Source organism: Amphiprion ocellaris, chromosome 19, assembly GCF_022539595.1.
Source record: "Amphiprion ocellaris isolate individual 3 ecotype Okinawa chromosome 19, ASM2253959v1, whole genome shotgun sequence".
Classification (NCBI taxonomy): Eukaryota; Metazoa; Chordata; class Actinopteri; family Pomacentridae; genus Amphiprion; species Amphiprion ocellaris.
The window spans coordinates 24,744,161-24,769,054 of record NC_072784.1 but is presented as its reverse complement, the minus strand read 5'-3'; the positions used below and the strand labels follow the sequence as shown (position 1 = coordinate 24,769,054).

Genomic DNA, 24,894 nt, shown 5'->3' with positions numbered 1-24,894 from the left:
ACGTGAAAGTTTTGTATACTGACCTGGGTGCTGCTGTTCTTAATCTCTGTAAGCAAGTCAAAGCCATGGCGAATAGTTACTGCTGGTTGGCCTGACAGAAGACCAACCCTCATCAATGCCAAGCGGATCCTCGTCAGCCAGTCTTGGCATGTCTGACGGTTTGTGTAGAAGAATGTCCTAATGCCCTGAGACGAGTAGAAGGAGCGATATATCACATATTTTATAGAGGTAAATGATTGTGATGACTGTGCTTGCCATCCTGAATTAATTTTAACTACTGTTAATCAAATTGTGTTCCCTGGTCATAACACACCTTCCTGGTTGACATAATTTTAAAATCTTAATTCTTCGTCCAGCAGTCAGGAGCTCTTATTTTTCATACCTTTGGTGGGGCAGTGAGAGCATTAGCACAGCCCTCATAAGCATTGTACATGAGTTTCTCCAAGTTCTCCAGGTACTGAAGCAGCAAAGCGAGGCGGAGCTGATTGGAGTGGTGACCATCTCCATCGCTTCCTGTACCAGTCCAGACTCCAACATCCTGGTCTGGGTTTAGACTGTGTGCAGCCAGACTACGAATCATACCTGGAATATAGCGATACAGATGACACATAATGGACACACCATAAACCATGACATCCCCAGTTGTGGGTAATTAAGGTCTGTTGCTTCCTGTAATCTATGTACTGTCTCATAAAGACGTCCGTGAAGATATCAGTTACATTAATTGCCATTGCAATTGTGTCAGTTAAATTTAAAATTGCTTATGTTTGGGCTTTTCCTTCATGAGATAATTTTTTTTAACAAAAACTAAAATATGACTCATACTACTTTTCCATTTGTATGTCTTACACTTCAGGCTGGACTTGTACCATTAGTGCCTGAGGGAGTCTATGCTAAAAACAGACCCAGGAGCACAGTTACATTATGGATGTAGCACATTTAACCATGGAAAAATTTATCACCTACACAACTTTGGTTACTGTTATGGACAACAGATGTGCACAGATTGAGGCATATGCCTAAACAGTAATTTCTTCTTCTTTTTTTACAAAAATCTGCTATGATAGCTTGTATTGCAAAAAGATTTGAAAACCAAATTAAGTTCCTGGGATTGTGAACACAAATTGGATCTAATGTCCTTACTTTCAATGGTCTGGAAGGTGTCCTGAGCTCGACCCAGTGGTGTTCGGAGTTTGGACAGTACAGTGAACTGCGCAGCCTCCCAAACTGCCCACTGCCACAGAACCACCTCTGTTTTCAGCAGCGCCTGTGGCACTACATCTGGCCTACTTCCATCAACACTTCCTCGGCCATCCTGCTTCTCCAGTCGCTGGCAGCTGTAGTACAGACGCTCTAGCCATGGATCCTTGCTGTGAAGACAGACGTGAAGCTTAGAAGTCTCATTACACTGAACCCTAGCAAGGCAGTGTGACCCTTTCAGTATCTAGCACCATTCCTATGACTATAAAAACCAAGGTACAGAATCAGAGGTAGTCTAAAATGTATGCAGTCCCTATAATCTGTCTGTTTGACTTTACCCTCCACGGTGCATGACTCCATATAAAATGAAGCTGATGAGGTCACTGAAGTCCTGGGGATGAAAAGTGCTGCTTGGTGCACGGCTCATGTGGTTTCGGATGGCCAGAGAAATCTCCCTTATCTCAGGGTGGCTGTAATTACTGTGAACAAATAAATGAATCACACACGCACGCGCACGGACACACACCAATAACAAGATATACATCAACCCATGTTATATGAATGTAATCTGGGTGGTACGGTAAGTCTTACCTCAAAGCCACATCAAGGGGGATTGCCTTTAGCAGTTTGGCGTAGGCTTGTCTCACCCTGACTGCTGAGTGGACTAACTGGACTCTGCACAGATCCACACACCTAATAACACCGCCACCCCCCACCCCACAAACACAAATAAACATATGCATGTGCACTGAGCTTTAACATGACAAAAGGCCATTAGTCTTCATAGTCTTGTTCCCATGTCTGCAGAACAGTGCAGAACAGAAAGAAAACATGCTTTCTTGAAACTTTAAATTCTATCGGAAAGCAGCTTAAGCTTGGTTGTTTAACTATGGTGTTCACCTTTGCAGCAGCTCAGTCGACAGAGATGAAGAGAGGACTTGCAAGCTATGGCAGGTCTGTAGGCAAATACTTTGGTCTTCATTCAGAGCTATCCAGTGAAAACATGACAGAAAAACATCCAGCAACACTATTATTGATGGATAACTGCAATAATTTAAAATAACAAGCACATAATCTGTGTAAAGCACAAGATAAACAATTTTTTATTAGAAAAGCCATTTTGGGCTCACCATTGGCCAGGAGGCCCCTGCAGAACTTGTTGAAGGAGGACAGAGAGAAGAGGGGGCTATAGGTGTCTGACTTCTTCATCAGCAATGAGATTTCCTGAGCCCAGGTCAGCAGCAGCTTCCTAACAGATTAATATAAAAGTACCAGTAGAAATGTATCCAGTAAGTTTTGAGTTTTCCTGAAATGTAGTTTTCTATCTGGCTATTGTTAGACAGGTTCTCACTGTCTGATATGAATACATCCAAATTAGTGCTGAAGATGTTTTGTTGTACATTCATTTATCATACACATTTCTGTAAATGTGTACTTTCATGCTTGCCAGTGCTAGCCAGTGTTTTGCAAGTAGTATTTTTTTATCAATTACAGCTCTAAAAAAAAATTTAATCTGTGTGTATGTGAGTGTATGTGTGTATCAAAAACAGAATGAGAGAAAACCTGGCCTCTGGATAAAGGTGCTCCTTCGACAGCAGACCTCCCAGGAGGCTTAGCAGTGTGCTGAAATGTTTCTTTGTTGCAGTGGTAACAGTGCTGATGACAGCACCATCAAATATAGAGGGAGACGATGATGACAAGCTGGATGAGATAAAATGATCATGTCTGCACACAGAAACACAGGAGAAGTACAGATAATAAGGTTAACTTTAAAATCAGAAAGACACTTGTTAATGTCTGGGATTTTCAGTGTATTTACTTAAATCATGACTTGGAATTTGATTCATTAAAACTCTGGGCTAACTCTGACATGTTATACAGAACAGTGTCTGACTTAACCTTCAGTTAATACATTGTGTATAAACCAACAGCTACAATATTTCCGCAAGACTTTATACATAAAACAAGTATGGGGTGAAACACTAAATTTCATTAAGCTGATTTTAAACTAACTTTGGAAAGCAGAACATGGTGTGAATCTGTCCCTCTCTTTCTGCCTCACCAGGCCTACTCTTGTCTAAGTAAAGTCAGAGGGAGCATTCACATAAAAGACACCTTTGGCTAAGTGACAAGCAATTACTCAGACATATAATGTCAGCAATATTACATGTAAATGTTTAGTTTCGGTCTTTGTTACTCTGTTCTGCATTTTAATACTAGCACGAATGAGACTGAGGCACATTAGTGCTTATGTCACCATGAAGCCCCTTTTAAACATTAAACATAGAGCATTGCTGCCTCCATTAAGCCGTTAAAGTGACTGCATTCTTGTTATTTAGACATAATTAATCTTCTGGTGATGTTCCTTATGACCACACAGAGATACCTCGGACACTGCTGGACAGTGCCAGGTTATGCACGAGATATTTGTCATTCCACACACCAAGTGATGTATACTCACCGGCCACTCTATTAGGCTCACCTGCTCAATTACCTGTTAAAACAAATAGCTAATCAGCCAATCACATGGCCGCAACTCAATGCATTTCTTCATGTACACATGGTCAAGACAACTTCCTGATGTTCAAACCAAGCACCAGAATGGGGAAGACAGAGATTGAAGGGAGTTTGAACGTGGCATGGTTGTTGGTGCCAGACGATCTGGTCTGAGTATTTCAGAAACTGCTGATCTACTGGGATTTTCATACACAGCCATCTCTAGAGTTTACAGAGAATGGTTCAAAAAAGAGAAAATATCCAGTGAGTGCAGTTGTGTGGATGAAAATGCTTTGTTGATGTGAGAGGTCACAGGAAAATGGGAAGACTGTTTGGAGTAACTCAAATAACCACTCGTTACAATCAACGAATGCAGAATACCATCTCTGAACGCAGAACACATTCAACTTTGAAGAAGATGGGCTACAGCAGCAGAAGACCACACCGGATGTCATCCCTGTCAGCTAATAACAGGAAACTGAGGCTACAATTCATACAGGCTCACCAAAATTGGAAAATAGATGATTGGAAAAAAGTTGCCTGGTCTGATGAGTCTTGATTTCAGCTCCGACATTCAGATGGTCAGAATTTGGTGTAAACAACATGAAAGCATGCACCCATTCTGCCTTGTATCAATGGTTCAGGCTGCTAGTTGTGGTGTAATGGCGGGATATTTTCTTGGCACACTTTGGGACCCTTAGTATCAATTGAGCATCGTTTAAACACCACAGCCTACCTGAGTATTGCTGCTAATCATATCCATCCCTTTAAGATCACAGTGTACCATCTTCTGATGGCTACTTCCAGCAGGATAATACTCCATGTCACAAAGCTCAAATAATCTCAAACTGGTTTCTTGAACATGACAATGAGTACACTGTACTCCACAGTCACCAGATCTCAATCCAATAGAGCAACTTTAGGATGTGGTGGAGCGGGAGATTGGCATCATGGATGTGCAGCCGACAAAGCTGCAGCAACTGCGTGATGCTATTATGTCAATATAGACCAAAATCTCTCCTTGTGTTAGATCCTGATTGATTACTTATCATTGACAGAAAAAAATTAGAATTAAAACTAACTAATGAAGTCACTGCTATTGCTCTATGCAGAAATGCATGTTGGTCTCTTTTTGGAGACACACCTGGAACCCACTGCTGTCTGACGCTCCAGGTATGTAATAAACTACAAATAGTCCTAAAAAGCTGAAAGTAACCTGTGATTCTGTGTGTGACAGTTACACCTATGCAGTGTGACTTGAGTCAGATCCTAGCCTGGACTAATCTGCTCTCTATGCTCTTTCGGGAATAATTTATGAGAATTGAATTAGGTTATCATGCTATTGTTTCCTTTACACAAATGCATGCAACAATCTCTCTTTGGAGACGCACATATTGATCCTACTGCGGTCTCATGCTGCAAGTATTAAAAAACTCAAAGGAAATCGTTCTGAATAGCTAGAAGGAACACACTTAAGCTCATATTAATGTCTTATAGGGGAAAAAAATAATACAATCATCAGAGTATTATTAATCTTTGATATTAGTGTCTATTTTCATTGCAGTAAAGTTTTGTTTTTATGGACATTTCATTTGTAGCCTACTAAATTTCAAATTGTAGAGGAAAAAGAGTTTTTTGTTGTTTTTGGATGAATATTCATGCTGCAACATACACAACAAAAATAAACAACAAAAATCCTTCTCTTAATCCATTTACACAACTCACAGCACCGTTGCTTGTGTGTTTCTATCCATCAATGTGACCGTTCAGTTCAGACTTGTACAGTGCTAAAAGTGATGTGGAAATGTTACTAAGTCCCACCTAGTAAGACTGTCGGCGCCCCTTTTATGGAAATGGGTAGGGGTGCAAATTCAGAAACGAAGCAGATGCGTTGAATTGTCGTCAGATTAACAGAACAGAGTGCATGTCTAATAAGGGCTTTAAAAGACTTTTTAAAAGCACACTCTGTATAGAAAACACTGCTATGCTATTAACTAGGGCTGCCACAAACGACGCGTCGACGAATCGCCTGAGCACGATACGTCATCAAAAGTGGAAGTGAGCGCGCAATGCAACAGCAATCACCGTCCGAGTGGAGCGCGGAACATGCATGGACATCCGCGCTGTATCGTGCATATATAGTATATGCACGATGCGGCGCGGATGTCCGCGCTGTATCGTAAACGCGGATGTCCACGCTGTATTGTGCGTATATAATATATGCATATACTATATATGCACGATACAGCGCGGATGTCCATGCGTGTTCCGCGCTCCACTCGGACGGTGATTTCTGTTGCATTGCGCGCTCACTTCCGCTTTTGATGACGTATCGTGCTCAGGCGATTAGTCGACGCGTCGTTTGTGGCAGCCCTACTATTAACCTCTTTATACCTGTGAAAGTTGTCTACAACAGTCTTCACATATACTATATTTAATCTGCAAGGATTAGTGTTTTTAAATGTGGTAAAATGAATACACACTAAGGGTAAAATAAATAACAAGGGCCCTTCAGTACTGTGCAAACTGAAGAGATGTCTGTGTAGGAGGAACGTGAAACAAAATTGGTTTGTAAATAAGTATTTAACAGCACAAAATTGATGACAAGTTGAGTATCTGAGGACTTTCCAAAGACAAGATCTAGCAGATTCACATGCCGCATTTCCTCAAATAGTGACTGGGGTCATATTTTAGTATAAATACAAATTGATAGTCTGACTTTAAATTACTTTTATTTGAGGAAATATGGCAGCCGCAATTGTAACAATGAATAACGTTCAACATTATATGGAAAATTAAACAAAAACAAAATTATCTGAGACTTTATTGTCTTATAGGCAGGTAAAAATGTGGAAATGCTAATAGCACAAATCAGCGAGTTACCTGGTGCAGTGTGAGTACAGGGAGTAGAGTACAGCGTACTGGATGGCAGGGTAGTAGATGGCCAGTTCAGAGTGGACCAGCATAAGATTGTGACTTAGAAGAGCGAAGACTGTAGGAGACAACGCCCACATCTAGATAAGACACATTTCAAAAAGAACATGCATTGTCATAAAGCAGCAGTTCACATTATGTCAGTGCAAATATTAACACATCCTAATGCTGCTTCACAGTTCTAACCAGAGAATCCTGGTGAGTCGCAGCAATAGATTCTTAGAGACAATTAAAAAGATAGTGAAGTTATGTCTGGCATTTTTTTCCATTCATGTTGTGCTACCTTACGTCTGTTTGGATACCAATTTCTAAACAATAACTGGTTGGAAAAATCTGATCAATACGAACATTAGTTTCTTTTTGCATCTCTAAATTTGCTAAGCTTTCACAAGAAATATATAAAGTAAAATTGACATGTTAGTCTCCACTAATCGTGACAAACATAGCAGCACATATTCAACAGACATGTCTTCTGAGTGACAGGTGTTACCATGACATTTGTTGTATTTGGGTGACATTCAGAAGAGGACTGGTCTAATGTGCCAGTGTGAATGCACACTTGCCTTAAGATGAGTATGCTACAGATGACTGGACAGAGAAACTTTTCAATAAGGCAGTGATGGACAATGTATGATTTACGCTATTCTTCTGGTATTTTGTTTTCATTTTTGTGACTGTTTAACCTCAATTAACTTAAAATAAGTCAGGTCAGAGTATGGTTGCATTTGTTGCATGTATATGAACACTGGTGAAAAGCCATATTCTTGTGAAACACGTGGGAAGTGTCTCAAAAGCAGTTATGGCTTGATGGTCCACATGAGAACACACACAGGCAAGAAGCCGTTTCCCTGCGGGAATAGATTTACAGATGCATCAGCTTTGAAAAACATTTACATTTACTGAAGGACATCTTGAGGCTATATATTTTCTAATGTCTAATGCTTTAATGGGGAAGTCAGTTGTGGCACTAGATGTCATAAACGAGACACCGCCCCTCAGCAGGATCAGAGATGTGTCTGAAGAGAGAGTTTTCAAAGCTGTCTAAAACCAATCAAGGCATGGTTACAAAAATGAGGATAATAGTGGGTTTGACTCAGCCATGCAGTCAAGCAAACAGTACTGTGAAACAAGTGAAATGACAATTGGCAGAAAAAAAATGGAATTACCCTTTGTGCTTTGTATCCTAGTGGTATTAGGTATTAGAAGTTAAATATTCTGCAGTAGAGCAAAGAACAATGGCTCACCCCAATCAGAGAGTTCTTGGTGTTGCCGATGGTAGTAAGGGTGCTAAGGTTGAAGATGAGGGTGAATTGGGCCTTTTCCAGCGGTTGGGTGATTGAGGCAAAAGCAGGGTGCTGAATATTGGAGCAAGACCTTCCAGGTACTGGGGCCCTTCCAGTGGGATCCAGGGTTTCCATCAGGCTGGAAAGGGAACATGCCATCTCACCCAGTACCATTTTATAAGCTGCCTCCAGTGTTGGAATATTTTTCAGGCTCAGCAGCGCCTGATACACACCATGTACAGCTGACATCACCTGTGTAGTGTATGAGCACACACAAACAAAAACAAACATGCAGCAAATACAGTAACAGATAGAAGATGCATATTATATTATTTTCTCACCAATACTGTTTTGTCTGAATGAAGCAAATCACTACAGCTAGGTGCCAAAATCTGATGTGATGGCCAGTCTTTCCAGACTAACTGAAGGTCATTATAGCAGCAGATTAATGCTCATTGTTTAAAAACGACACCTTCAGCTATCACATAGCTGAAATGCTTGGCCACATAGTGTATTAGATGTACAAAAAGCATGCTCCAAGGCTTACATGTTCGCACATTAACCTGTAGGACACGTTGCTGCACTCTACAGGAACACACCTCTTTCTCTTGATGGAAGCGTAGCTTCAGCAGCTGGGAGTCTGGTGCCAACAATTTTTCAACAAAGGATGCAGGCAACTTCATGTTGATCTGGTCCACAATCTAAAAAATAAATAAGTGCTTTAACTAAATGCTACAGCAAATACTGAACTTCAAAGGTAGGAGTCTGTAAGTACGTGCATGCATGTGTTTGTGTGGGATTGTGTGCATTGCAACTTCTAGACATGAGATAAATATCACTGCTTCCTCATCAGTCTGTTAAAGTGACAGAATTCAGATTTAAGTAATTTTTAATGTACATCCCGGCACTATTTAGACATAGCCCACTCACTACAATGACAGAGAGCACCACAGTATGCACACAATTTCTGTCATTCATTCAAAACTGGACAGTACATCAAGTGATGTATAACACACACTAATGCATTATTAAAAACAACTAAATCGAAAACAAATAGCAGTTTATCTAGCTGTACAAAAAACTAACAGCCCTGTTTATTTATAATTTCCTAATCAAGGAAAATACAGTTAATGTGTGATGATAATCTAACTACAAACTTACCAACAGTAAAATAAAAAAATACCAAGTCCTGGCATGGAGGTCAGGGCTCAACCAGAGAATAGCTACTATGTAACAAATGATTTAACTGCAGCTATAAATGGTGACCCTGTGTGCAACACCTAACCTGAAGTGAAAAAAGTTTTACAGTGTGACTTGCTGTTAGAGACTGATTGATCTCATCTGCATGAAACAATTTAGATTCATAACTACTTAATGAAGTTACCACTGTTTCATGTGTAAATGCAAACAACTCTGACTCATTTGAAGACACTTGTATAGATCATTTCTCATGATAACTGCTACTGCTGCTACTGTTTGATGATGCATGCATTTCATAAACTCAAAGGAAAGATTCCAAGCTAAAAGACAGCTGCTAGCAACAAACTAAACTTGATCTCCTGTTAATGTTTTGTCAAAACCCAGATTACACTCAATATGGATCAGTCTCATTGAATTGACCTGTTTTGCTCAGATATGAAGTCGAGGTATTCAGATGCCGTCAAATTAATAGAAAAAACTGCACGCCTGATGTGTCGGCACTTTAGTTTTCTCAACTTTTCGTTCAATCTACTTCAAACTTGGTAGTTGTATTGCTGGAGACCCAAGGAAATACAGTGTCAAGTGTCGAAGTTATTTGGATAAGTGGTCATCATGTAATGGCAACCAGCTATTTTCTGGTACACCTTCGCAACAGTATGTCTTCAATTATGTGCGTCACATGAAGCAGGAGATGCTTGGCTGGCATGCTGCTGTGCACAAGGCTAGGCACTGCCAAACTGAATCAGGTAAGTATGAGATGCTCTCCTGGCAAGCATACATGTCCACAAAATAAGGCGCTGTTCAGTGACATAAGATGAAGCACAAAATGCAAACTGCAATCAGCATGTCTGAACCCGCTCATTTTGGATGGATACTGTGCTAGCCTAAAAGAGCAGTAAAAGGACACTTGTACATTTCTGGAGACTCTCCGAAAATTGCATGGCTTCAGAGCAATATTCAGGACAAAGTGACACCCCTGCTTTACAGTGTCTCCTCTTAGAATTACATATTAGAGTAAGACCAAGGTGCATTTGTACAAACATGTCTGAAGTTTAGGACATACATTTTGGCAGAAGTACTAAAAAATTGCCAACTGAATTAGACAGAGCTTTTGTAAGTGTATAACCGTAAGTGCAACAAAACAAACTATGACAAAAAAATTAAGCATGAAAGGGTCATAACACTTGGTTCACCATGCTTTGAGTCTGCAAAAAAAATGTGTCAACATTTTCATCTGTAGACTGGTTGACTGCTGGATGACAAAGATGGGCACTGTAGTTTGCCCTAAAATGATTAAAAAAGTGCAGGTGTGGTATGAACTCTAGAAGTGACTATACCAGAGTGAGAAGACTGAGCACTGCTAGGTTGTAGTCCGAGCCGCAGGCCTGGCAGCAGTCCAGCTGGTCTAATCCATAGGCAAGGACAGCCTCCATCAGCTGACCAGAGGGCTCCACGCTGGCCAGTAACACACCCACACACTCATTCCCTGCTGTGAGAACTGTCTCAGAGAATTGGACCTGCTTTGCCGTAGTCACACAGGCCAGAACCCGATTTAGAACCTTTAAAAAAAAAAAAAAAAACAGAGAAAAGAGAAAAAAATTTAATCCCAATTCCATAAGATGATTTTTTTTCGTTACAGATTTACAGTCATTGATTGGAATGTACAGACAGGGGAGAGTGGAAAAAAAAGGATGCCATACAGGATATATTAGGACATAAAGGACACATGAGGACATATTTCACATTTTACCAACATTAATGACATTAAGGCAGATAATTGCCTGCTTCCCTGACTGTGCCTTTCGTATTTAGCATTTTCAGATCATTATTTAACAGCAAATGTTCACGCGGTAACATGAAAAGTTAATCAGTTAGTCGTGTTTTAAAGGATATGTCCGTTTTCCTTTCAGCTGCTCCACAATCTCCACAACAGATTACCTCTGTATCTTCTTGTCACAACCACCATATACATGTCCTCTCACTATGGTTAACTCAGCCACCAGAAACTTCGCCTACTGTCTCACTGTGAGTGGCACCAACTCATGTAACATATCTGGTCTTACTACCAGCATCTAAATCTTTCCTTGTAATCTTGCTGTTGTCCGTCTATTGCACATTTTTCCTGACAATATTCTCTACCGACTGTGCCCTGCCTGTACTTCCTTTTTCATCTTTCTTCCTTACACACAGTTGCTTTAGATAGTTGACTCACGTATTCAAACTGATCCACCTTTGCCATTTCTATGTTATCCTCACCATTCCATTGCCTTTCCTCTCATTCACACACAAGTATTCTATTTTGCTCATACGGACCTTCATTCCTTTCTCTCCAGGGCATATCTCCACTTCTCTAGGCTCTCCTAAACCTGCTCCCTACTCTAACTACAGATTGAAAATGTCATCTGTGAACATCAGAGCCTTGGTTGATTTCATCCATCAGCTTGTCTATCACCACCGCAAACAAGAAAGGGCTAACAGCCAACCATTGATGTAATTCTACCTTCACCTTCAACCCATCTGTCACTTCTACAGCACAGTTTGCCACTGTCTTACTCCCCACATACATTTCTTAAAAATTATGCTTGTCATCTCACTAAATCTACTGTAGGTAATTTTTTTTCACTCAAGTTTTTATTTATTTTTATATACTTACACAAACCAAAAAAGACAAGCAAACAAAACAATTGAACAATGCCTGGGTAGTAACAGACCATCTACATCATCCTTCAGTCCTGTTAATCATAATTTTCCTCTTGTTCTCCTCCAACAATGCCATTTTGAGTCCTGTATTCTGTCCACTTAGTCCATTTTTTGTCCATTTGTGCTTCCTATAGTCTCAGTTTGTGAGTTAGCTTTTCCATTATGTAGATTTCCTCAGTAATTTTCAACCATTGGTCTTTTGTTGGTGGCCCTGTTTTCCCCCAGTTTCTCGTTATGGCTTTTTTACATGTCACTAGCAGTATCTTGATTGATCTTGATCCGTCATTTCCCATGACACTCTCTTAAGAGAAATTGCAAAGATAAAGCACACCACAACTCAAAGGGATCTTATAACCCATTATTTATTGTAGCCCTTCACAGTTTCCCAAAACACAGTTATTTCCTGACATTTCCAAAAAATATGTGCGTGATCTACATTAAGTTCCCTACACTCTCTCCAACATTTCTGATGTCGGTTTAACTGTTTTTTTTTTTTTTTTTTTTAATCTTTGATGTAATAAAGAAGTGCGCCAAATTTTTCCAGGTGAACTCCCTCCATATCCGCGAACTAATGGATGCGTGATGAATCTTCCACATATTAAGCCAATCATCATCTGTAATTTCCATGTGAAGTTCCTTCTCCCAGTTATGTTTTATATAATTAGTTGTATATTTATCATGTAAATTTAGTGCTTGAAATATTGCTGAAATTATTCTCATACTACTTTCCCCGTATGTTTTGATTATAATTTGGATCACACCGTTCACTTTTCTGGAGGGATCCACCCGGACTTCTTCTCTGTAGTAATCTCTTAACTGAAGATATCTGTAACAGTCATGTGTCACCAGATCAAACCTTCCTTCCAAGTTCTGGAAACTCGCCATCTGCCCTTCATTTTCTAAAACACACCAAGCTGTCATCCCTCTTGCAGCCCATTGTTTAAATCATTGGTTGTACTAGGCTGCTTCAAAATTGCTATCATAAGCAACCCATTTTAAACTTTTGGATTCGTTCAGACATTTGTTGGACTTTAATATTCTAAACCATAAGTGTTGTGTATGACCTGTTATTGGATCCATATTTTTCCTGAATTTTCTGTACAGCTCCGTATCTCCAATTATGTTTTGAATCGGTTGTTGGTTTATTTCTTTCTCAGTATCTTTCCAATTAGCCTCATAGTCTGGTTTGTACCAACAATAAGGAGGTCTCAGCTGAGCTGCATAAAAGTACTCTTAATTTTGGTAGAGTCATTCCACCTCTATCTTTGGGCAGCTAGAGGGTTTCATATCTTGTTCTTGGCCTTTTGCCACCCCAAATAAATCTAGATAAGACTTTGTCCCACATTATGACTTGACTTTGAGGAACATCCACAGGTAATGATTGGAACAGGTACAGACATCTGGGCAACACATTCATTTTGATTATCTCAATTCTTGAGTTAAAATCTAGTGGTAAAGTGGACCATCTTTCTATATCTTGATTTAGTGTTTCGGAATTTTCCTCAAAGTTTTGATGGGTCTTGAGTGACTGTCACATCCAAATATTTAATAGATGTAAGATTCCAATTAAATTTGTAAGTTTCCATAATTACCTTTAGTGATGTATAGTTAATTGTGAGGATCTGTGTCTTAGAAATATTTATTTTGTATCCTGATAAATGGCCATATGTTTCAAGAAGCTTCATCAGTGCTGGAAGTGCTGTGCTTGGCTGTCCTAGGAAGGCTACTACATTGCCTGCAAAAAGTCCAATTTCGGGTTCGACATCTTTTATTGTGACCCCCTTTATTTCTTGTTTTGCCGAACTGCCTGAGCCAAAGGTTCGATAAAAATAGCAAAGAGGGCTGGTGATAAGCAGCATCGCAGTCTGGTAGATCTTTGCAGCCTAATTTTATCAGTCAGATTTGCATTTATTTTAATTCTGGCTGAAGGTTCTTTGTATAATGTTTTTATTAACTGTATTGATTTCTCGTTAAAATCTAGTTGTTCTAACACTTCATAGAGAAAACTCCAATTTACACAGCTGAACGCTTTTTCAGCATCGACGCTCACCCTTTGTGCTTGTTCTATTATATGAAGTGTTCTCCGGATGCTGTCCTGAGTTTGGCAACCGTTTATGAAGCCTGTTTGGTCTTCATCAATGAGATCTGATAGAAAGGCATTTAATCTTTAGTAGATGTATATATTTTTTAGTCAATGTTTAATATTGAAATTGGCCTATAGTTTGGACATTCTTCATTATTTTTCCCTGCTTTTGGAATAACTGAGATCATTGCTTCTGCCCACGTTGGAGGAATTTTGTTTTCTTTTAAAGTCCAATTGAAAGAGATTTGGAGTACTGGTATCAGTTCTTCCTTAAACATTTCATACCATTCCGCATGGTAGCCATCGCTGCCTGGGGATTTGTTATTTTTTAATGAATTTATGGCTTCCTTTATCTCTTCACTGGTGATAACAGCTGTTAGGATGTCATTTTGAAAGATTCCGATTGATGGTAGGGCTAGTTAATTTTTTAAAAAGTTGCCATTTCTTTCTCATCTGCAGCCAGTGGTTGTGTGTATAGTTTTTCATAAAATCTTTGGAATACTCTTTCTATATCTTCTGGATCGTAGGTGACCTTATTGGTGTCCGGGTCTCGAATTTTATATACAGTATTTGCCTGTTGTTTTCTTATGCGTTTTGCTAGTAATTTGGTTAATCTAGGACCCATTTCATAATAGTTTTCATGTTAGTGTTTTAGAAACGCATATTTTTTCCATTTCACTTAATAAGAGATTGTTTATTTCATTTTTAGTATCCTGTATTTGTTGATATACTCTGTTCTTTCATAATTTGGTGTTGCTGCTCTAGTTCTCTTAACCTTTCAGTGCAGTTCTTGTACTTCGTCGTTCTACTTTTTTTTTTTTTTTAGTAATGTGCTCCTTGCTATGACAACTGCTTTCAAAGCATCCCATACTATTGTTGGGTCAACTTCCTTATTATTATTTTCATCTATATATTGTCTGATTTCTTTTTTATTATTTAATATTCCTACATTGAGCCTCCAGATTGTGTGTCTTTTCCTGGCATTTAAGTGTATTCGTAGACAAACTACATTATGGTCTGAAAGATCTGCGGTTCCAATCTTGCATTCTTCGACTCTATATCTGTTACCCATGTTCATAAAGAAGCAGTCAATCCTCAAGTAGACCCCATGGGTTGATGAATAATGAGTAGTCTATTTTAGAAGGATTAAGGTTTCTCCATATGTCAATCATTCCCATCTCTTCTAGGAAGAGTTTTACAAATTTAGCCAATGGTCTTTTGTTTTTTTCCTATGCTTGTTGTATTCAAATTATGATTTATTGCTATGTTGAAATCCCCTCCACAAATCAGTATGCCCTCTGCTTCTGTTGCTATTATATTGAACATAGATTTTAAAAAGTGCTTATCACTTTCTGGGGGTGCATATACATTCACCAGGGTAACAGGTTCATTTTCTAGTCTTCCCTTCACTAGGACATATCTTCCCTCTTTATCTTGGATTTCTTTTTCACACAAGAATTTAGCTGAATTTGAGATCAACATTACCACTCCTCTTCTATATCTTTGTTTATATTAACTGTAGAATGAATTCCTAAAACCATGTTTTTTTAAATTTTTGATGTTCTGTCTGTGATAAATAGGTCTCTTTTAGAAATATGGCTTATACCTTCTCTTTTTTCAGTTTTGTTAAGACTTTTCCTCTCTTCACAAGTGAATTCAAACCATTAACATTTTGCGATAGCACCTCCAGACTGTTACGTACCATTACGTTGAGCCGTTGTCTGTAGATGTTCTCCCAAGCAACTTAAACCTAAACAGCTCTGAACAACATGAACTGTATCGAACTTCCATACGGAGGTACTCACTCTACTCCCCCCATATTCCCTGTTGGTGGGTGGACAATCATCAACTCCCATGAGGGCCCATCCCTAGACAGTGACATGTATCCAACATGTGGATCTCTCCTCAGTCTAGAAGTGTCCAACATTTTTAACTTTTCTTCCTCTCTGCCGGTGATGAAGAAAATAGCACACCTTTTGGTACTAGTGTCACATGTCACCCCCTGCATCTATCTTTGTTTATTGTTACTGTCCGTCAGACACCCTCCCCCCTTAACTTTTGCTGTCACACCTTTCCATTTGCATCTGTATGCCAGATCCGAAAGATGTCGGCGGCGGGATGGCCATCACGGCGGGCGGCCATCACAAGCCTCGGCTCGCGACGCGTCGGCCGGCCGGCCGCTTGCCTACCCCCCCTACAATTTTCTCAACGGATTTACACGATTCACAAAAACTATACTTTCGGCGGAAAAAAACTCAGAATTCCGCGGATCCGCGGAAAATTCTCATCCCTGCACCGTATACCGGAATACCAATAAACACCCCACTACAGCAAACTTCAAAAGACTAAGAGTGAAATTTCTTCAAAATGATGAATTGAAGTAGGTAAAGCCACAGAGTTGTGATAATCTCCTATATTGTGCTATTAACTTGTGTGTTATTTTTGATTTCTACGTAACACAAATTTAAACAATTGCATGGAGTGGTCCCTGCTGTATTACAGCCCTGTTTTTATGACCCTTTTTTTTGTCTTACCACAAGCTGCTTTTTAAAGAAAACGTTTTGTGTCTTACTCCCGATGAGTTATGATCTGGGGAGTTTCCTCTGATATCCCTGTAATTTTTCCGTCTCGCTGTGCCATGTCCCGGTTCGAGCCGCTTCCCCATTGCCATCCTGGCGCTCCACGGAGTCTCCCCTCTCGCTCGTCTGCGTCTTTCGGCATATCCAGTGTGAATCCTCTTGTTTTCATATCCTGTGTGGCCTCCCTTGTGTTATAAGTTTTTACGCCGTCATTCCAATGAATTCGTATTTCCGTAAACGGGGTCTGGATACGGATTCCCTTCTCCCTCAGGCTCTCTTTATGTCCAAGTATGTTCTGCGTTTCTGGACTATTTCTGATGGGTAGTCGTGATCAAACTGAATTACCTTTTCTCCCACTTTCATCTTCTTTTGCCATACTCTTTTCAGAATCATTTCTTTGGTTTCAAACTGAAGAAAGTTGACTATAACTGATCTCGGAGGATTACCTGCACTCGGCTTCTGCGGTGATGCTCTGTGTGCACACTGAATCTGCAGGTTTATTTCTCCGGGAAGCTCCAGCACTGTTCTCAATAGTTAGTCTAAGTAGTTAATCACAGAGATTCCTTCTGTTTCTTCTGGTAGACCGAATATGCGGATATTATTTCTTTGTGATCTCGCCTCCAGGTCAGTTATTTTGTCTTGCATATGACTGTTAAGGTTGAGCAGATGCAGCAGCGCTTCGTTAGCCTCGATGTTCCACTCCTCCAGCTCCGCTATGCTGCCCTGAGCTTCGGTCAGCTTTGTCTTTTGTTCTTGTAGTTCTGTTACTTTCTCGGAGTTTGCAGTCAATATCTTCTCGAAGCGAAGTCAATTCTTGTTTCATTTCCCTTTTTATATCCGTCTTGAAAGTTTGTAGTTCATCTCAGAGATTTTGATGGAGATCTTTTATGTCTTAGCTAATGTTTGCTAGCCCAGTTCGGAGGGCCTCGGCATGGCCCTGGTCAACTTTCCCTGCCATCTCGTCATCAGGTTCAGCTTGGTTGTGTTCGGGGACTCCTTCCATTTTTCTCTGTTCTTGTGTTGATTTCTTGTTATTTTTGTTGTTTTTTCTCTTATTATCTCTACTCATTGCTAATTTTGGAATATTTGCATATCGAGTTAGGTAGTTTTAGTGGAACTATTTTAACTGACTTAGAGGAGCTCAAAACTACTCAGCGCCATCTTGCCGGAAGCCTACTGTAGGTAATTTAATGAACAAAAGCAAGTATTTGTGAATAGAGATGCACCAACATGGAATTTCATGGAACTTGTGACTAATACAAATGTAACTAATCCAAGTTTAGCTTTATACATTGTTCAAGGCTATCAATGACAGCCTAATGAATATGCAAGTCTCCTTTCACGTTTCAATAAACTGTTTTCTTGTCCAGCTGGTGTAAAGATGTTTTACACACATATGCTTTTCTACTGTGACTACATATGTTAGACAAATTAAGAGAGAATTTTCTAAAGTAAATATGTGCAAGTGCTGGATCAAGACAGCTGGACATCCAGTGCCCTCCAACCAGGGCACTTGATGTCCCTCTCTTGTCTTTTGCAGAGGCTGGATAAAGGATCATCAACTGCATCAGACACACCTGGGCCCTGTACAGTCTGCTGAGAAAAAAAACCTTCCTCATTCTGCCCTCTCTCTGACATGATTTTTCATAGCCAACATCTCGTTGTTGCCTCTCTGGCTTGTTGCAGTTTTGAGCTGAGCTGTAACAAATAAGGCCTCATCCATGACGTAGTTGATCCGGTTTAAAATTAAAAAGTAGAGTTAACTCTGGTGGTTGATTAGTTCTGAGGGTAGACTGTGATTTTTAATGAAGGAAACAAGTGTGCAATATTGTAGTATAGTTAACTGACACTCTGTTGTACCATGTTTAGACAGCTTTTCTGCGAATGACTGCGCTCTGGTTGTTAAGAGATGGAAAAATAAGAGTGGTAAGTGCTATCTGGAGTTAGTGGTGCTGCTTTAATGTTTGAGCAGCACAAACAATTGTTGCCAGCAGAAAATACTTTTAATTAACTAGAATCAGCATTTGGTTCTTCAGTTTTGTGAACAAGACCCAGATACATTTTTTCAGTCTTTGAGTGAGCGCAGAGGCTGGTCTGATGATAAAAGCATATAATAATAATAATAATGGACTAGAGTTATATAGCGCTTTTCTAGACACTCAAAGTGTGTACAATGGATCCATTATTCATTCACTCACACATTCTCACTCTGGTGGTGGTAAACTACATTTGTAGCCACAGCTGCCCTGGGGCAGACCGACGGAAGTGTGGCTGCCAATCCGCGCCTACGGCCCCTCCGACTGCCACCAACATTCACATGCATTCATACACCAGTGTGAGTGGCTGCACTGGAGGCAAGGTGGGTAAAGTGTCTTGCCCAAGGACACAACAGCACATGACTAGAACAGAGCGGGAACTGAACCGCCGACCCTTCGATCATTGGACAACCCACTCTACCACCTGAGCCACATCCGCCCCATATTACTACTGTAGTCTATTTTGATAGTTAAAGCACAGGAAGCGTACTCTGCGCTCATTGTGGTGGACAGTAAAACCTATGTGTTGTTCAAGCCGCAGGGTTTTAGTGCCTAAGGGATACTGACAGAGGTTGAGATCTCAGCAGAAGTCTGGTAGCCAGAGTCAGTGAGTTACCCACTCATTGATGTAGTACCTAGGTGTTCAAATTTATAAGGCTTTGTATGATTTTATCATTCTGTAACAGTTTAAAAATTCAGTTCTCACTTACATTATCATTTACATAAATTAGGGTAAGTTGAAAACATCTATGGATGCAGCTACGCTGGCAGATGAGCATGTGTTGACCCAATGTGGTAACCATGAGTGTAGGGCTTGGAATAAAAGCAGTAAGTATCGCTCAGTAGGCAAACAGTGGGATGAGGGAAACTGTCCTTGGTGTGGTTCGCCAGAAAGGGCTGTACGAAGTCAAGTGCACTGTGAGTAAAATAAGCAACTAAAGCAGAGACAGGGGACATCGGAAAAATGATTGTTCCATTTGAGCTATTCTAAAAGCGAGCAAGTGAAACCTGTTGCACTTGCTGGTCCTGGAAGAAATTCAAGTAGTGTCCTTTCTCATAATGTCCTGTCTCCTTAGGTCAGGTCTCTCAGAGAACAGATGTGGAATTTGGAGTGGTTTGCAGCAAGGTACAGCCTCATTTCTCAGCCTTTGTGTCTGATGGATATGTGTCAATGGTGGGAAGTGATGGAAAGGCACCAGTAAAAATCCTAACACATACTGGAGCCTTTCATTTATTCATTATACAGTCATGGAAAAAATTATTAGACCAGCCTTGTTTGCTTCAATTTCTTGTTCATTGTAATGCCTGGCACCACTAAAGGTATATTACCTGAAGAATACGATGAACACGACAAAAAATGCAGATGATTACACAATACTTTGTTCTATTTGACATGCTGAAGCGTAATTGTATTTCCAGGGTATATAAGAGGCCATTTCATGTCATAAGCAGCACTGCACATGCAAAGGCCTAGAGCGGTTTCCTGCTTACATTCAAGCTGTAGCACAACTCAGAAGTTGTCAGCTCTCACATAATGCCTAAAACAACAGAATTATGTGAAGGCACAAAGGCAGTCATCCATGCTGGAAATTGGGATGAGTGAGAGACAGGTAGTGAAAAAATTAAAGACCTCCAGCATGGCTGTTCATTACACCAAGAAAAAACAAGCCGGACATGGTACTAACAAATTGCTAGCTGGTCGCAAGCAGGAAACGTTTTTCTACCCCACATGATGACTGTGCACTCATCCGTTTTTGTCAGGAATCATCATCAGACCTCCAGGGACCTTAAAAATGAGTGGGCATTGTAGAAAAATATGACTTGTTTGGCAAGGACAGTTGGAAATTGACTTCTTGAAGCTGGTCTGAAGTCACACAGGACTCGGAAGAAGCCCCTCATCAACAAAAGGCAGAGGAAAGCCCGGTTACTCTTTGCTGGGGATCACAAAGATTGGACTGTTGATAATTGGGCTAAGGTTCTCTTTAGTGAGGAATCCAATTTTCAGTTGATGCCCACTCCAGCCAACTTACTGGTTAGGAGGAAGCCTGGAGAAGCCTACAAACCAGACTGTCTTGCCCCTATAGTAAAACATGGGGGTGGATCAGTGGCGATCTGGGCTTGTTTCAGTATTGGTGGAACAGGGCAAATGCAATTGTGTGAAGGGCGAATGAACCAGGTCATGTACAGGGCTACTCTGGAAAACAATCTTCTTCCATCAGCTGGAAAACTCCTTCCTGTCACCAATGACTGGATTTTCCAACAAGTCAATGCCCTTTGCTGATGGCAAGGTCAGATAAAGCCTGGATGGAGAATCAGAACATTGGAACCATGCCTTGGCCTGCTCAATCACCAGATCTAAATCCAATTGAAAACCAATCGAGTACTACAGTGGGTACGGAAAGTATTCAGACCCCTTTAAATTTTTCACTCTTTGTTTCATTGCAGCCATTTGCTAAAATCAAAAAAGTTTATTTTATTTATCATTAATGTACACTCAGCACCCTATCTTGACAGAAAAAAACAGAAATGTAGAAATTTTTGCAAATTTATTAAAAAAGAAAAACTGAAATATCACACGGTCATAAGTATTCAGACCCTTTGCTCAGTATTGAGTAGAAGCACCCTTTTGAGCTAGTACAGCCACGAGTCTTCTTGGGAATGATGCAACAAGTTTTTCACACCTCGATTTGGGGATCCTCTGCCATTCTTCCTTGCAGATCCTCTCCAGTTCTGTCAGGTTGGATGGTGAACGTTGGTGGACAGCCATTTTCAGATCTCTCCAGAGATGCTCAATTGGGTTTAGGTCAGGGCTCTGGCTGGGCCGGTCAAGAATGGTCACAGAGTTGTTCCGAAGCCACTCCTTTGTTATTTTAGCTGTGTGCTTAGGGTCATTGTCTTGTTGGAAGGTGAACCTTCGGCCCAGTCTGAGGTCCAGAGCACTCTGAAAGAGGTTTTCTTCCAGGATATCTCTGTACTTGACCGCATTCATCTTTCCGTCAATTGCAACCAGTCGTCCTGTCCCTACAGCTGAAAAACACCCCCATAGCATGATGCTGCCACCACCATGTTTCACTGTTGGGATGGTATTGGGCAGGTGATGAGCAGTGCCTGGTTTTCTCCACAAATACCGCTTAGAATTAATGCCAAAAAGTTCAATCTTGGTCTCATCAGACCAGAGAATCTTATTTCTCATAGTCTGGGAGTCCTTCATGTGTTTTTTGGCAAACTCTATGCGGGCTTTCATATGTCTTGCACTAAGGAGAGGCTTCCGTTGGGCCACCCTGCCATAAAGGCCCGACTGGTGGAGGGCTGCAGTGATAGTTGACTTTGTGGAACTTTCTCCCATCTCCCTGCTGCATCTCTGGAGCTCAGCCACGGTGATCTTTGGGTTCTTCTTTACCTCTCTCACCAAGGCTCTTCTCCCACGATTGCTCAGTTTGGCTGGACGGCCAGGTCTAGGGAGAGTTCTGGTCGTTCCAAACTTCTTCCATTTAAGGATTATGGAGGCCACTGTGCTCTTAGGAACCTTGAGTGCTGCAGAAATTCTTTTGTAACCTTGGCCAGATCTGTGCCTTGCCACAATTCTGTCTCTGAGCTCCTTGGGCAGTTCCTTCGACCTCATGATTCTCATTTGCTCTGACATGCACTGTGAGCTGTAAGGTCTTATATAGACAGATGTGTGCCTTTCCTAATCAAGTCCAATCAGTTTAATTAAACACAGCTGGACTCCAATGAAGAAGTAGAATCATCTCAAGGAGGATCAGAAGAAATGGACTGCAGGTGAGTTAAATATGAGTGTCACAGTAAAGGGTCTGAATACTTATGACCGTGTGATATTTCAGTTTTTCTTTTTTAATAAATTTGCAAAAATTTCTACATTTCTGTTGTTTTCTGTCAAGATAGGGTGCTGAGTGTACATTAATGAGAAACAAAATGAACTTTTTTGATTTTAGCAAATGGCTGCAATGAAACAAAGAGTGAAAAATTTAAAGGGGTCTGAATACTTTCCGTACCCACTTTAACTTCTGTGTGTATCACGTGCCTAAAACAGACAGAAAAGAAAGCATGGAATGCCTAAAACCACTGTTTTTGGCAGTGCAATGCCATGGCTATTGATGTAAGAACTGAAATGAATTTTAGGGCTGGAACCAAATATCCGAATATTCGGTCGTTGTGGTGGTATCCGAATATCAATTTTGAGATCTGAATACTCGGATCCCGCTGTTTCAATTGCACAACTTCTCTTGTTTCCATTTGTTTTATGGTAATGTCCGTTGCTCTAAATATATGCTGCCATTTTGCAGTACCTGTCTTACAGCGCACTCCATAATTATTGGCACCCCTGGTTAAGATGTGTTAAAAGCCTTTAAATAAATTCAATTTTTATTGTGGAAGCATACTCTCACACTGAAAATTGTAGAAAAATGTCATCTTCAACTCAAGTGAATTTAAAGGGAAAAAATGCCTGCCTAAGAAATAATTCATTTTCATAAAATCACCTGTTCCACAATTATTGGCACCCCTAACAATTCCTAGGAGATAAATGTAATTGAAGTATTTCTGTCATTTCTACAGTAGTTTACAAAGTTGATCAGGGCATCTAGGAACATTTAATCAGTAATTCATCACTTCCTTTTTCCCTGGGGTATAAATATGCCGTGACACAGAGGCCATTTCTCTTACCCACTCTTAAATATGGGAACGACAAAGGAACACACCATTCAAGTAAGGCAGATGTGTGTCGACCTTCACAAGTCAGGCAATGGCTACAAGAAAATAGCCACTCACCTGCACCTGCAGATATCTACTGTAAGAGGAATCATTAAGAAGTTTAAAACAACTGGAACAGTGGTAAATAAGCCTGGACGACGACGCAAGGTTATTTTGCCACCACGCACAGAGGAGGATGGTAAGAGAAATAAAAAGTTCTCCAAAGCTCACTGTTAAAGAATTGCAACAAATGGTAGCATCTTGGGGTCACAAAGTACATGCCAACAAGCTGTTTGGGAGACGTGCACGGGAAAAAAACCTTTTCTCACTCACAATCATAAATGCAAAGGTCTGGAGTTCGCTAAGCGGTACTGGGACTTCAACTGGGACCATGCGCGTTGGTCAGATGAGACCAAGACAGAGCTTTTTGGCAACAAACACTCTAAGTGGATCTGGTGGAACACAACAAATGAGTATGCAGAAAAGCACCTCATGCCCACTGTGAAGTATGGGGGAGGATCGGTGATGCTGTGGGCCTGTTTCTCTTCCAGAGGCCCTGGGAACCTTGTTAGGGTGCATGGCATCATGAACGCTTTGAAATACCAGGACATGTTAAATCTCAAGCAAGCATAAGTTATGGCAACTGGACTAACCTCGTGTGAGTCGAAAACGTTTCACCTCTCATCCAAGAGGCTTCTTCAGTTCTGAAAGCCTGGTGGGGAGTACCAGATATTTATCCACCAGGAGGGTGGTGGCAAAAACGAGTGGACAAAGACCCGAAACCAACAGACTCGTTAGGTGTTAATGTGAGTCGTTAGCCTTTGATGGGCGGTCGTTACCCCTCCCAGCCCTCTAGGAGAGTGGTTGGGGGTCACCTGACTGCAAGTGGGACAGATGGCTGCACCTCCTTGGGAGGGCTCTAAGAACGGCGTTGTAACGGCGGCGTTGTTAGAGCCCTCCCAAGGAGGTGCAGCCTCCTGGTGGATAAATATCTGGTACTCCCCACCAGGCTTTCAGAACTGAAGAAGCCTCTTGGATGAGAGGTGAAACGTTTTCGACTCACACGAGGTTAGTCCAGTTGCCATAACTTATGCTTGCTTGAGACTTATCATGACCTGGATGACTGAGAACATCCACAGATTTAGACATGTTAAATCAAAATCTGGTGGCCTCTGCCTGAAAGCTGAAGATGGGTCGTCACTGGGTCTTTCAGCAAGATAATGACCCTAAACATGTGGCCAAATCTACACAGAAATGGTTCACCAGACACAGAATCAAGCTCCTCCCATGGCCATCTCAGTCCCCAGACCTCAACGCCATTGAAAACCTGTGGAGTGAGCTGAAGGGGAGAGTGCAGAGGAGAGGACCCAGGTCGCTGGATGATTTAGAGAGATTGTGCAAAGAGGAATGGTCGAAGATCCCTCTTTCTGTATTCTCCCATCTTGTGAAACATTATAGGAGATGATTAGTTGCTGTTTTGTTGGCAAAAGAGGGTTGTACAAAGTATTAACATCAGGGGTGCTAATAATTGTGGCACACATGATTTGATGTTAAAGAATTATTTCTTAATGTGTGATTTTTTTTCCCACTGAATAAATGCACTTCAAATAAAGGTTGGGTTTTCCTCTTTTTTTCATTGTGGTCCTATATTATTTTGAAAAAAACAATTTATT

At 40.7% G+C, this 24,894-nt stretch overlaps 1 protein-coding gene across 3 annotated transcripts in view; it reads right to left on the bottom strand.

The window, feature by feature from the left end:
* Positions 1 to 24,894, bottom strand: part of smg1 (SMG1 nonsense mediated mRNA decay associated PI3K related kinase) — a 166,780-nt gene that overhangs the window by 92,129 nt on the left and 49,757 nt on the right. For 2 of the 3 annotated variants that reach the window (XM_023284949.3, XM_023284950.3), the window contains exons 11-22: positions 10,451 to 10,672; positions 8,513 to 8,614; positions 7,875 to 8,165; positions 6,580 to 6,710; positions 2,764 to 2,925; positions 2,331 to 2,449; positions 2,101 to 2,188; positions 1,792 to 1,893; positions 1,539 to 1,679; positions 1,144 to 1,370; positions 383 to 582; positions 24 to 185 (exon numbers count right to left, since the gene is read on the bottom strand). In XM_023284949.3, the coding sequence (XP_023140717.2) occupies positions 24 to 185; positions 383 to 582; positions 1,144 to 1,370; positions 1,539 to 1,679; positions 1,792 to 1,893; positions 2,101 to 2,188; positions 2,331 to 2,449; positions 2,764 to 2,925; positions 6,580 to 6,710; positions 7,875 to 8,165; positions 8,513 to 8,614; positions 10,451 to 10,672 (1,947 nt within the window). Of the gene's footprint in view, positions 1 to 23; positions 186 to 382; positions 583 to 1,143; positions 1,371 to 1,538; positions 1,680 to 1,791; positions 1,894 to 2,100; positions 2,189 to 2,330; positions 2,450 to 2,763; positions 2,926 to 6,579; positions 6,711 to 7,874; positions 8,166 to 8,460; positions 8,488 to 8,512; positions 8,615 to 10,450; positions 10,673 to 24,894 lie in introns of those variants that run through there. The other variant, XM_035954949.2, reaches the window with a different exon arrangement.